The following is a 14,005-nucleotide window of genomic DNA, read 5'->3' on the forward strand; positions in this document are numbered from 1 at the left end:
GGGTATTAAGGTTCACTTAACTCCTTGTTACGTTCCCCGAGGGGTCTAGTTTCCAAAATGGTATGCCATGTATTTATTTTTTTTTTTTTGCTGTCCTGGCACCATAGGGGCTTCCTAAATGCGGCATGCCCCCAGAGCAAAATTTGCTTCCAAAAAGCCAAATGTGACTACTCCTCTTCTGAGACCTGTAGTGCGCCAGCAGAGCACTTTTCACCCCCATATGGGGTGTTTTCTGAATCGGGAGAAATTGGGCTTCTGCTATTACCCTTTTTAAAAATGTAAAATTTTTGGGAAAAAGCATTTTAGGTAAAAATTATTACTTTTTTTTACATTTGCAAAAGTCATGAAACACCTGTGGGGTAGTAAGGCTCACTTTATCCCATGTTATATTCCCCGAGGGGTCTAGTTTCCATAATGGTATGCCATGTGGGGTTTGTTTGCTGTTCTGGCACCATAGGGGCTTCCTAAATGCAACATGCCCCCCAAAAACCATTTCAGAAAAACGTACTCTACAAAATCCCCTTGTCGCTCCTTCACTTCTGAGCCCTCTACTGCGCCCGCCGAACACTTTACATAGGCATATGAGGTATGTGCTTACTCGAGAGAAATTGGGCTACAAATACAAGTAAAAATTTTCTCCTTTTACCACTTGCAAAAATTCAAAAATTGGATCTACAAGAACATGCGTGTGTAAAAAATTAAGATTTTGAATTTTCTCCTTCACTTTGCTGCTATTCCTGTGAAACACCTAAAGGGTTAAAACACTTACTGAATGTCATTTTGAATACTTTGGGGGGTGTATTTTTTATCATGGGGTCATTTATGGGGTATTTTTTATATGAAGACCCTTCAAATCCACTTCAAAACTGAACTGGTCCCTGAAAAATATAGAGTTTGAAAATTTTGTGAAAAATTGGAAAATTGCTGCTGACCGTTGAAGCCCTCTGGTGTCTTCCAAAAGTAAAAACACATCAATTTTATGATGCAAACATAAAGTAGACATATTGTATATGTGATCCAAAAAAAAAAATGTATTCGTAATATCCATTTTCCTTACAAGCAGAGAGCTACAAAGTTAGAAAAATGCTAAATTTTCTAATTTTTCATCAAACTTACGGGTTTTTCACCAAGAAAGGATGCAAGTTACCACAAAAATTTACCACTATGTTAAAGTAGAATATGTCACGAAAAAACAATCTCGGAATCAGAATGATAACTAAAAGCATCCCAGTGTTATTAATGTTTAAAGTGACAGTGGTCAGATGTGCAAAAAACACTCTGGTCCTTAAGGCCAAAATGGGCTTGGTCCTGAAGGGGTTAAAATATGTATCTAGTGTCCCTAACTTCTGCATTGCCGCTCACTGTCAGGGAGCATATGCAAACCGCCGTGGCGGATTGTTGCCATGGGTTTCACAATCCCTTGGAAACTACCGGGGATGTGGTCAATGCCTGTTCTCCCTTACCACTGAGTGCCATTCTATGTACAAGGGCTTTTGCGTTCCTGGCAGACGCTAAGGTCTCTTGAGGTTCCTCCTCTGTCGAGTCTGCCGCCACCCATCCAGTGGGAGTTCTTGGCATGTCATACTATATGATTCGCTTCTCCACAGGCTACTGCATCCGCGGCTGGTGCTCCGGATCCCCACATCTAGCGCAAGGCCTCCATGGGATTATCCCAGCATGGGCATGGACTGGACCAGATAACAATATGCCGGACAGTAGTCTCTCCTGTCAGTCATCTCACAGCTGCCACGTCCGTGGCTGGCACTCCGGTACCCCTCTGCTGGTGCGAGGTGTCCGAAGGAGTTTCCCGTTGTAAATATATATATTTTTTTTTTTCTGCAGGTTCCAGGGACCTTCATAGCAACAACCACACTCTCTCTATTCCCCTTTCTAAGTATGCAATGTTGGTCTGCTAGGGGCATATCTTCTATCCTGCTGGTCTGTTGGATGTCTGTGGTTTCCTTTATGTCTGCAGTCTTGGTATCTCGCTATTATCGGGCGGTACCCATGTCTAGTCCTTCCTTCTGTTCTGTGGGGTGGGCCTTCCTGTGATCTGACAGGTGGGCCCCCCCCCCCCCCCCCCCATGCCTCCAGGTATCTTTCCCGGGTTCCTGTGCAGGGTGGCTCAGGCGCCTGCTCTGTTGCCTTAGTCATCACCCAGGATGGCTCTCAACCTGGTTGGTTGTGTGTGTACTTCTTACTTGCATTCGTAGTCACGTCTTGTATTTTTGCCCAGCTCTAGTGTGCAGGATTCCGATCCATCTGCGGACACAAGTTGTTTCCTCCATACCCGATGGGTTGTTGCAGGGGCCCTGGGTGCTACATCCACCCGGTACTTTGTCCCGTGGCTGTGAGGTGGCATTTCACTTCTCCTACAGTGCCTGGCACACCTTGACAATCCCCCTTCCACAGGGGGTACGGGGATCAGGGAGCTTGGCATGGTTGGTACCTGAGTTTCATCTTGACCACTCCTTGTTTCCCTTCCACTAGGGGAACTCAACAGAGCTTTTTGCTGTGTATGCTTACTGCCCACAATTGCAGCTTGGCTCTCTTTCAGTTTCTTGGTTATGTACTGCTGCTCATGCAGCCTTGGCACTCTTCTCTGTTGGAGGAGTTTATGTAATCATATATGGTTCGGTGACATCCAGTCTAGCCACCGTCTTTATGTTTGGGTACTACCATTGTTCTCCTCCTCCCTCGGCACAATCTCCTGGAAGGGTGTGGTATTCCTTCCCTTTTGACAGTGTCAGTTGCACTGCAATGACACCATAGTCTTATGGAGTAACCTTCCTGTGTTCAGAACCGGAGTCCCAGCTGGGTTCCCTTTTTCTTTTCCCCCTCCGTTCCCGCTCTGGTGGGATGTTTCTTCTGAGTGCTTTGGTCCGCTTGGACCACTGGGGTCCAAGACTGGTTAGTCTCCTTGTCTTGGACACGGTCCTAGGATGCTGTGGCGTGCCTTCTTTTCAGGTGGCTTTCCCGGTTCTTTGGGCCTTGTTGATGGTTGAGGTCTCAAGCATGTGTAGTGATCCTGCCCAGACTTATCCGCGATCCCATTTGTGGGTCGGCATGGAAGTTTTTCGCCCGGAGCGTTTTGCGGACGTTGGATTTCCTTACTCTTCAGATGTAAGTTTTGCAGGTGGCTTGGGCACCTCCAGTTTCCATGTCTGTCGCTCTGGTGTTCCGGGATGCCTTTTGTGCCTTTCCTCCTTTTGGGGTCCATGTGCTCCTGACATGGGGGGCATTCTGGTCATCCGGATTCCACCAGTTGAGCTACTGTTGCCTTCCGGGCGGGCCCCTGGGATAGGGGTTTTTGGTCTGCAGCTGTTCAGGTCTTTGTTCTCATATACCAGACCTCTCTAGAGACGGTTTCAGTCTCTTCCTTTTTTTTTCCCTGTAGTATTCTGGTCTCCACCTCCTGCGCTCCCCTTCTGCTCAGGCGTATGCTGCTCTCTCCCTGCTGTTTTTCTGCCATGTTCTCTTGAATCGATTGTCTCTGGATGGGGGCTCTCTTGTGCCCTTTTCCATTCTTGTTTCCCAGCTGGGCTGGCCCTCTGTCTGGTTATGTGTTCCTTGGAGTTGTTCCTATCTGCTGCTGGGATGGTTCCGGCCCATCTGGCTTCCTAGTTGACTTTTTCTTGTTTCCCTATATGGCCCGTGTGTCTTGAGTCTCTACAGAGGACGGTCCCTTCCTTTGGCATCCTAGTCAATCTCCTTGGACAGGGGATCTTCCAGGAGCTCAGTTCATGGTCCTCGGTTGTCTCTGCTCGGGATCTCTTTTGCAGGACTTGCAGGCTCATGAGTTCGGTCTCTGGACTGATTCCCCTTCTCTGGTGGTTCTTTGGTACGTCCCATCAGTATAGGTGTCCCCCAATGAAGAGCATCCGAGAAAAGATTTATTTATTTATTTTTTTTATTTTTTATTTTTTCTCTCACTATAAAATATTTCTCATAGCCTTAATTGCGGGACACCACACCCACCCATTTCTTCATTTTTAATTCTCTCTTATCTTTTCCTTTTTTAAATTTTTTTAAATCTGGGATTCTTTTCTAGGGTCCTTTTTGGAATTGTTGACTTCTCCTACTGTTTTGTGACAAAACTGATTGCCTCACTTCCAGTGGGCGGGTTTATCCTGCCAGGGAGGAGCTCAAAAAACAACCTTTTTCATGTAAAAATGTGTGTTTTTCTTTATACATCTTTTTAGTTGAATGATTTGATCGTTTGTTTCACTTTTTACAGTTACAAGAAAATCAAGACGAAATAGAAAATATGATGAATGCAATATTTAAAGGTGTTTTTGTACACAGATACAGGTAAAACTTTTTTTTTTTTTTTTTAAACTGTCTTATGGATGTAGCCCAATTTGACAGGTTTCCCAGGCTTTGACAGGCAAACTCTGCTGCATTTTGCCATATTAAGAGGTGCTTAAAAAAATATTACTATGCAAATAGTGAAATCTGAGAATTTTTTGCCTGTGACTTAGATTTTGCGGCAGAATGGCTGCAGGTTTGCTGAACGAGCTGTAAGGCAAATAAGACATGTTTTGTTATGCAGGCTTTGGAGCCAAACACAAGAGTGGAAACAATAGAGAATAATTAGTTGTGTGATTCCAGTCCATCTATTGGATCACAGCACTTTAATAACTTTAGTGCCAATAGTAGAAATTTTTATATTTTTTATTTTTTGTCGCCTATTATTAAATCAATTTTTTATGCCTTAATAACTATAAACCGAAATAAAATATATATGTATTTTTATATACCTTACCTCCCCCCCCCCCCCTTTTTCCAGGGATGCTATTGCGGAAATAAGAGCAATATGTATAGAAGAGATTGGTGTCTGGATGAAAATGTACAGTGATGCCTTTTTAAATGACAGCTATTTAAAATATGTAGGCTGGACAATGCATGATAAGGTAAGTACAAAAAATTGGCCTAAAGGGTGCGTTCACACAGGATCTGTTGCATATTTTCTGCTGCTTATCTTGCTAACCATTAAAGTTAAAACCAAGTGGTCCCAGAAAGTTATACAGATTTGTAGGTTACGTCTATTTAAAAATCTTAATTGCAAAAATTATACCCCCCAGACTAATAACATGATAGTATAGATGATGATGATGATACATGTAATGCAGCTGTACTTTTGGCTGCTGTTTATCACTCTTTATCAGCAGGAAAATAGTTTTATCGTGTGGTCAGCAACAGACGGATAGGCGTGTCTGGGGATCGTAATGCCCCGCCTCCACCACGCCTATCCCCTGGAAGTGAGCCTGGACCACTGTGTGATTGACACACAGGTCCCCACCTCCCAATGTCCATGATGTGCGGGCCGGCGTGACTCCACTGAGCTTATACATATAATGTGCACCTTTATGTTATATGAAATACAGTGCCCATACTCCTCTTCTTTCTTCTCATGGTGCCGGAGATGCACTGCTTCTGCTTTCACTACAGGCAGAGAGCTTGCTCCCGTTGTCTGCCGCCAGCTCAGCTCTTCTGCGCAGTGCTAGAGGCAGGGAACGACCTCACTGCCTGTAGTGAAAGCAGAAGCAGTGTGTCTCCAGCACCATGAGAAGAAAGAAGAGTAGTACGGGCACTGTATTTCATATAACATAAAGGTGCACATTATATGTATAGGCTCAGTGGAGTCACGCCGGCCCGCACATCATGGACATCGGGGGTGGGGATCTGTGTGTCAATCACACAGTGGTCCAGCACTCACTCACTGGGGATAGGCGTGGTGGAGGCGGGGCATTAAGATCCCCAGCCACGCCTATCCGACTGCTGACCGCACGATAAATCTATTTTCTGAGTGATAAACAGCAGCCAAAAGTACAGCTGCATTACACGTATCATCTATACTATCATGTTATTAGTCTGGGGGCTATAATTTCCATGACAGTTGCGCTTTAAGCCTTCCAGTATTTATCAGCTGCTGTATGCTCCAGAGAAACTTGTGTAGCTCATTTCAGTCTGACCACAGTTATTGCTCTCTGCTCCCACCTCTGTCCATGTGAGGACCTGCCTGGAGCAGGAGGGTTTGCTATGGGCATTTGCCCATGCTCTGGTCAATTATTGAAAGGGACAGAGGTTGAGACAGAAAGCACAAAGTTCCTTTGCCAAATAGGAAACATTAATACAGAGTTCTCAGTCTTCTGTTCTTTAAAAAGTACAGATTTTTTTTTGAGGACTTAGCATGCTAACTCACCAGCAATATTCTTACAGTGTAATTTGTTCCAGGTCAAATGTTTCTATGTCGTGTCAGGTGTTCCTTAGATCTTTTCCATTATTAGTCTCTCCTGAGCCAACAGAGCAACATCAGCATCTACCAAATTCCTCCTGACAACTCACAGACATCCCCATGAAGCGCTGCTATTTTTATTTGTATTCCCCCCCTCCTTTCCCTCTTTATCCAGAATGCTGCGGAAGGTATCATTTCTACTCCATCTGAGAGACCAGGGGAGCAGTGATACAGTAGAGGAGCTACAGAGCTAAAAGCTCATCTATTGTACACTTGTCTATCTATCTGCTGCATAGAGAATCTCCTGTACTGCATGTAAGACGCAGCTTCACACTACTACTTTATCCTGCTTGTAAGAGTCCCAGTCAGTCTGAAGCCTCATGTCATAGGAATACACAGACTGTGGTGTAAGGACTGAAATTCTGTTACAATTTTGTCACTTACTGCCCTTAGCCATTGCTTGGAGAGAAATGTAGGTTGCATATAGGGAACCATATCTTTGGGGAAGAGGGACCTAAAATGACAAACTATTGGCACGTCATGTAAAAGTATATAACGCAGTTATATTATTTAATATTAGTTAACACAGACAAAAGTGGTTTAATATATGTTAATGTGTCTGTTTTAGCAAGGAGAAGTTCGCCTAAAATGTCTTACTGCTCTGCAAGGTCTCTATTACAACAGAGAGTTGAATTCCAAATTGGAGCTGTTCACAAGTCGTTTCAAGGTATTTCTTTCTCTCTTCTATTTAAAGTGCATCCTTAATTTACCTGTGTTTTTAAGCATTTTTTGCAACTGAGGAGTTTTTCTCTTTTCAGGATAGAATTGTGTCAATGACTCTTGACAAGGAATATGATGTAGCGGTTCAGGCAATAAAGCTGTTAACTCTGGTTTTACAGTAAGTAAAAATCACCTCATTAACCAAAGGTTAACTTTGATATAATATCTTAGGCCAACATAAGAACATGTGAACAATGTATATACTTTTTTTATCTGGCTGAGGAGGGACTAACCTCCCCTCAGTGCTCTAGTTATTTGCATTTAAATTTACATGAAAACCCCAACTGCCTTAACTAGGCACAGCCTCTGTAGAGTGTTGTAAAATGACCAGAGAGAGACGTAGGAGGTAACTGACCTTTTGTGGTCAATGTAATGTATAGAAATATTCTGGTTTATGCTACAATGAAGGCAAATATATCAAAATTAATGTTCTTCTAAGATGAGTATTTCAATGTATGATGAAGAAACCGTTGTGTAAAATTATTAACTATGTTATCTAGCATAACTGACTCTTCTGGAACTAACGAGGCTTAATTCAATGGTGCTCTTAATTGAAAACTTGTAAGGAATCCTCCCACTATACCCTCCCAAGTTTATCATTTTGTTCTTTGCTGATATTTTCCTTACTCTGCAGCTGGGAACTCGTTTCACTTCAAATAGGATGCCGTAATACAACCTTGCTGAACTAAAATTGTTTAACACCTCCACAGTCCTTTCATTCTTATGAAGCAATCCTCCATTACAGGACTCATAAACTCTGATTTGGGGTAGCTGTATTAACAGCTTATAGATACAGTTATTTAAAAATGATTTGTCTTTAAGGCCTTAAAATTATACAATTATATATTTATGGCATGGGTTTAAGTTGACTGCACTATCGTTATGAGCGGTATTGACTCTGGATGTTCCATGTGGTTATAGGAGAAGTGTGGTGAAACATTTTTCATTTCCGCCGTGCCCGGTCTGCAAAAACTGAAAAAGAAAATAAAATATTTTATTTCACCTTCCTACATTCTCCCATTGCGCCGATATCGGCATCTCGGTCCTCTGGTGTTGGTCTGCTTCCTGAAAACTGTAGAGACTGGTGATTGGAGGGTGGAAATTTGAACCACTTACTTATAGGTTGCCCTTAGTCAATCCAAAAAAAAACTATTTTCCCAATTACCTAAATAATTTCTAAAAGTGCGATCTTTATTGTATTTTCTCTGCACATTCAACTGGTTTCAAAATCACATTCACCATGTTGTCCTGATGTGATAATCCTTAGAATTTATGACAACATAGGGTGCCTGCAGACACACCCGTTTGTCTTTGATAGCAGGACAATGGCGTCTAAATAAAATCTAAATGGCCCCCCTCAACATGTTTCACTACCGAAGTAGTGTTGTCAAGAGGCTAGTGGGCACTGGTTAAAAAACGCCTTGTTTGGGGGTTCTTATAACCTCCCTTCATGAGGTCACAGGAAATGGGACTAAGACAAGATCCAATGTGCTTTAAGTATTTGAAGATTGACAGGTGAACCAGCTTATCCTCCGGGGCGTAAGGGCTCACCTATCCAAGTTAAGGACTCACCTATCCAATGGATAGGGATTCCCCTACCTGACAGATCCATCCATCAATCAGATCCGTCGAAGCCCACTGAGTGACAGATTCCATCACCAATGAGCCCCGATCGGCTGATTGTGATGTGCTGCGCAGAGTGCCAATGCGCGCACTGATAGAACCAGCTCCCGATCGTCGGAGGGAGCGCGCAAGCGCAGTCCCCTGACCGCCGCTCGCTCACTTTCGGCTGCGCACTATACTGTGCGCTCGGACTTAGTCTGAAATGAAGGTGCGCAGAAGAGATGCGCTAGAACTTGTATGTTTTGATATGTTGGAGTGAACTAATGGCAGAGATGAATGTCTCTGTATGTGCTTATGGGTAAGTATAGTACAATCTAGGTTGTAAATAAAACATTATTCCAAACAGGGTCGAGTCTCTTATTATGTTCATTTACCTATATATATGCAAAAAGAACTTCTCTAATAAATGTGAGTGAACGGGTAAATATATAAATATGTGTGGAGATATACAGACTCGACCCTGTTTGGAATAATGTTTTATTTACAACCTAGATTGTACTATACTTACCCATAAGCACATACAGAGACCTTCATCTCGGCCATTAGTTCACTCCAACATATCAAAACATATAAGTTCTAGCGCATCTCTTCTGCGCACCTTCATTTCAGACTAAGTCCGAGCGCACCGTATAGTGCGCAGCCGGAAGTGAGCGAGCGGCGGTCAGGGGACTGCGCTTGCGCGCTCCCTCCGACGATCGGGAGCTGGTTCTATCAGTGCGCGCATTGGCACTCTGCGCAGCACATCACAATCAGCCGATCGGGGCTCATTGGTGATGGAATCTGTCACTCAGTGGGCTTCGACGGATCTGATTGATGGATGGATCTGTCAGGTAGGGGAATCCCCTATCCATTGGATAGGTGAGTCCTTAACTTGGATAGGTGAGCCCTTACGCCCCGGTGGATGGGCTGGTTCACCTGTCAATCTTCAAATACTTAAAGCACATTGGATCTTGTCTTGGTTCCATTTCCTGTGACCTCATGAAGGGAGGTTATAAGAACCCCCAACAAGGCGTTTTTTAACAAGTGCCCACTAGCCTCTTCACAACGCTACTTCGGTAATGAAACATGTTGAGGGGGGCCGTTTAGATTTTATTCAGACTCCATTGTCCTGCTATCAAAGACAAACGGGTGTGTCTGCAGGCACCCTATGTTGTCATAAATTCAAAGGATTATCACATCAGGACCACATGGTGAATGTGATTTTGAAACCAGTTGAATGTGCAGAGAAAATAAAATAAAGATCGCACTTTTAGAAATTATTTAGGTAATTGGGAAAATAGTTTTTTTTTGGGTTGCCTAAGGGCAGCCTATAAGTAAGTGGTCTGCTTCCTGGGCACGGTAACTCATACTGCGCTCAGCGTATCACCGGCCGCAGCGATGTCCTGCCTCAGCCGGAGATAGGCTGAGCGCACTGTCATGTAAGGAGCCTGGGTCCCGCCTTCTGCCCGGGCTCCTTACATGACAGTGCGCTCTGCCTATCACCGACTCAGGCGGGACTTTGCTGCGGCCGGCGATAAGCTGAGTGCAGTATGAGTCACCGTGCCCAGGAGGATCGGGATGCCGATACCGGTGCAACGAGGGAACATAGGAAGGTGAGTGAGTTGTTTTATAGTTTTTGCAGCCCAGGCACGGGGGAAATGAAAAATGTTTCACCACAGTTCTCCTTTAATAGAAAGAGGACACCCAGAATTATTTTCTACTGCTTCTGTCTAATATCATTTAAGTGTTGTGTGTAGAATAGAGGCAGTAGAATTGTCACTGGTTGCAGCTGATCACGATTTTTGGACTTATTTAGAAGATTACAAGAAAATTACACTGACCTATATGCAAAAAACGTATATGAGAAAAGATTGAAATTATAAAACAGAATGTGTCCTCTAGAATAACTAGTACTACACAGCGTAACTTAACTTTAAAGACTCAAAATACCCTAGAATAAATGTTTATGCTTTAATGTATCTTTACCAGAACCATTGGGTAACTGAGAAAATAACCTTGGCGAAAGGTGTTTCTATGCAGACCTGTGTTCCTCCATGGAAACAGACTGCAAACCTTGTGTAGTATGATCCTGCCATCATACAACATTATCCTACTTCTTCCTAACCTACCTGCTGTATCTTTGCAGGAAGAAGGGGAGAGCTAGGTTACAGTATGACTGCAAGGTCCTAGGAAAATAGTCTGAATAAATGAATACACATAAAGCCCCCTCCATATAGCTCTATGGGAGAATTTTTGGCTCTCCCATAGAGTTATATATAGGGGGCCTGGTGTGACACGCCGCTATGAAGGAGAGCCGGTGTTCCAAACAGGATCGCGGGGGACCTGAAGCTCGGAACTGCCATAAGCTAAAACTTATCCCCTATCCTTTGAATAGGGGATACTTTTTTTTTCCTCTTTAAAAAGCCATTGATCATATCTTTCCCCTTGCTCACATTGTTTGAGCTCCTGGCAGGAAAAATTGTGCGTTCCCCAGCAGGCGCAACGTCATTGAAGCCTGCGAGTGCTGTGCCTCGCCATGCCCCGCACACACTTCCTGAGTTTGGTCTCCTGCCAGGCCAGTAGGAGACCAAACTAACTGACTTTCGCAGGGAACAGAACAGAGCCACCTAGTGGGAATTAAATCAATCACATTAAAAACCTATAAAGGTTGAGAGTTTTAACAGCAAGTAAATTGCAAAGTATCTTATAATTACATAAGGAACAATGCATTAAGTTTAGTTTGGTGGCAGGAAATTTTTAATTAAAAACACTGTACTGTTGTGTTTACTGTATAGCTACTATGCAGACCTATTTGCAAATAAGCTCAATAATCTTTGCATTAGCTCAACTATCATTTTCTCAGAGCTTGTTAAGATATAATTGCTGAGCAGTTAATGGTTGGGGAAAACTAGAAAGTTTTGGATTCAGGCAGGTTGATGAATCTTGACCACTGTACTTCTTGAATGTGTTGTTTTTTATTGATACCAATCTAAATTGTATATATTGCTTTATTTTTTCTTGTAGAAGTAGCGATGAGGTTCTGACTGCTGAAGACTGTGAAAATGTGTACCACTTGGTGTATTCTGCCCATCGACCTGTAGCTGTTGCAGCTGGAGAGTTTCTTTATAAAAAGTAAGATGAACAACTTTCTAGTAGTCAGCCTTGTATGTTATACATACTGAGCTTATGCATATATGCTCTTACATGCATTTAACCTGTATATGGTTTGTACTGATAGAAATGGTGAGCTTACTTTACTTTGCCACCTTCAATAATATTCAGTGTTTATAGTAGCATCAAAAAATTCACTCTATCATAAGAGTTTAACCTTTTTCGTGTTTTTATTTTTCAACAGACTGTTTAGCTGTAGGGAGCCTGAAGATGATGGAATTCTGAAGAGAAGAGGGAGGCTTAGCCCAAATGCAAATCTTGTCAAAACTTTGGTCTTTTTCTTTTTGGAGAGTGAGGTATCAGAAATATGTTTTTTGGGTGTTTACTACAGAAAGGATTAGAATTTTTTTTTGGTGTTACATAATTGCCAATTGCTATATTCTAGATCTATACAATTATATACATTACAAGTTATAGGGGTTAAGCAAGAACATTACATTACAAGTTATACAACTAACATATGCTTAACGTGTTTTAGTTGTTCACTATTTTCAAGATATTTATCATTAAAGGAGTAGTTCAGTGGTGAACAAATTATCCCCTATCCTAAAGATAGCGGTAAGTTGCAGATCATGGGGGGTCTGACGGCTGGGGGCCCATGTGATCTCCTGTACGGGGCCCCGACAGCCCGCGCCGACCACTGCACGAAGCGGCGGCCGACACGCCCCCTCAATACTACTCTATGGCAGAGCCTTCGGCAATCTCCGGCTCTGCCATAGCGATGTATTGAGGGGGCGTGTCTGCCGCCGCTTCGTGCAGTGGTCGACACCCGATATCTGGCCTGAGAGCCTGGCCCCCCTACAGAGAGATCGCAAGGGGCCCCAGCGGTCAAACCACCCCACGATCTCAAACTACCCCTTTAACCCCTACAGGACCCATGACGTACACGTAAGTCATGAGTCCGCTCCCATTCTATATAGCGGGTCTGACCCGTAACTAACAGTGCACGGCACTGATCGCGGTGCCGCGTGCTATTAACCCTTTAAACGTGGCATTCAAAGTTGATCGCCGCGTCTAAAGTGAAACTAAAACGTTGCCAGTAAGCTCAGGTTGCTGTTCGGGATCGCCGCGGCAAAATCGTGGCAGCCGGAGGGTCCCTACCTGCCTCCTTGCTGCCCTATCGCCGAATGACTGCTCAGTGCCTGAGATCCAGGCATGAGCAGTCAAGCGGCAGAATCATCGATCAATGATTTCCTATGAGAAACCATTGAACGATGTAAAAGATCAGTGTGTGCAGTGTTATAGCCCCCTATGGGAGCTATAACACTGCAAAAAAAAAAGGTGAATTTTTTTATTTTTATGTTTTTTTTTATAAAGATCTTTTAACCCCTTTCTTAATAAGTTATAATCACCCCCCTTTTCCCATTTAAAAAAAAAAGTGTAAATAAAAATAAACATATGTGGTATCGCCGCATGTGGAAATGTCCGAATTATAAAAATACATAATTAAACCGCACGATCAATGGCGCACGTGCAAAAAAATTCTAAAGTCCAAAATAGTGTATTTTTAGTCACTTTTTATATCATGAATACAAAGCGATCAAAAAGTCAGATTAATACAAAAATGGTACCACTAAAAACTTCAGATCACGGCGCAAGAAATGAGCCCTCATACCGCCCCATACGCGGAAAAATAAAAAAGTTATTGGGGTCAGAAGATGACAATTTTAAACGTATAAATTTTCCTGCATGTAGTTATTTTTTTTTCACGAGTATGACAAAATCAAACCTACATAAGTAGGGTATCATTTAAATCGTATGGACCTATAGAATAAAGACAAGGGGTCATTTTTACAGAAAAATGTACTGTGTAGAAACGGAAGTCCCAAAAGTTACAAAATGGCGTTTTTTTTTCTTTTCAATTTTGTAGCACAATATTTTTTTTTTTACGTTTTGCCGTAGATTTTTGGGTAAAATGACTGACGTCATTACAAAGTAGAATTGGTGGCTCAAAAAATAAGCAATCATATGGATTTTTAGGTGCAAAATTGAGAGTTATGATTTTTTAAAGCTAAGGAGGAAAAAAACGAAAATACAAAAATGGAAAAACCCCGGGTCCTTAAGGGTTTAAGCAAGAACTCATTTCAACTCAGAAGCCACTAACACATACATACCTAGTCCTTATAGCATTCTAAGATATTTCTGCAGCTACTGTTGATGTATTTAAACCAAGTGTAACACCGCAGTAGTGTAGGGTGTTATTGTATATATCTT

General features: G+C 42.7%; 1 protein-coding gene across 2 annotated transcripts in view; it reads left to right on the top strand.

Moving 5' to 3' along the window:
- Positions 1 to 14,005, top strand: part of STAG2 (STAG2 cohesin complex component) — a 181,899-nt gene that overhangs the window by 87,685 nt on the left and 80,209 nt on the right. For both annotated transcript variants that reach the window (XM_056541470.1, XM_056541469.1), the window contains exons 10-15: positions 4,238 to 4,311; positions 4,790 to 4,913; positions 6,867 to 6,965; positions 7,057 to 7,136; positions 11,645 to 11,752; positions 11,976 to 12,087. In XM_056541470.1, coding sequence (XP_056397445.1) covers positions 4,238 to 4,311; positions 4,790 to 4,913; positions 6,867 to 6,965; positions 7,057 to 7,136; positions 11,645 to 11,752; positions 11,976 to 12,087 — 597 coding nt within the window. The remainder of the gene's footprint in view (positions 1 to 4,237; positions 4,312 to 4,789; positions 4,914 to 6,866; positions 6,966 to 7,056; positions 7,137 to 11,644; positions 11,753 to 11,975; positions 12,088 to 14,005) is intronic.

Source organism: Hyla sarda, chromosome 9 (assembly GCF_029499605.1).
Source record: "Hyla sarda isolate aHylSar1 chromosome 9, aHylSar1.hap1, whole genome shotgun sequence".
Lineage (NCBI taxonomy): Eukaryota > Metazoa > Chordata > Amphibia > Anura > Hylidae > Hyla > Hyla sarda.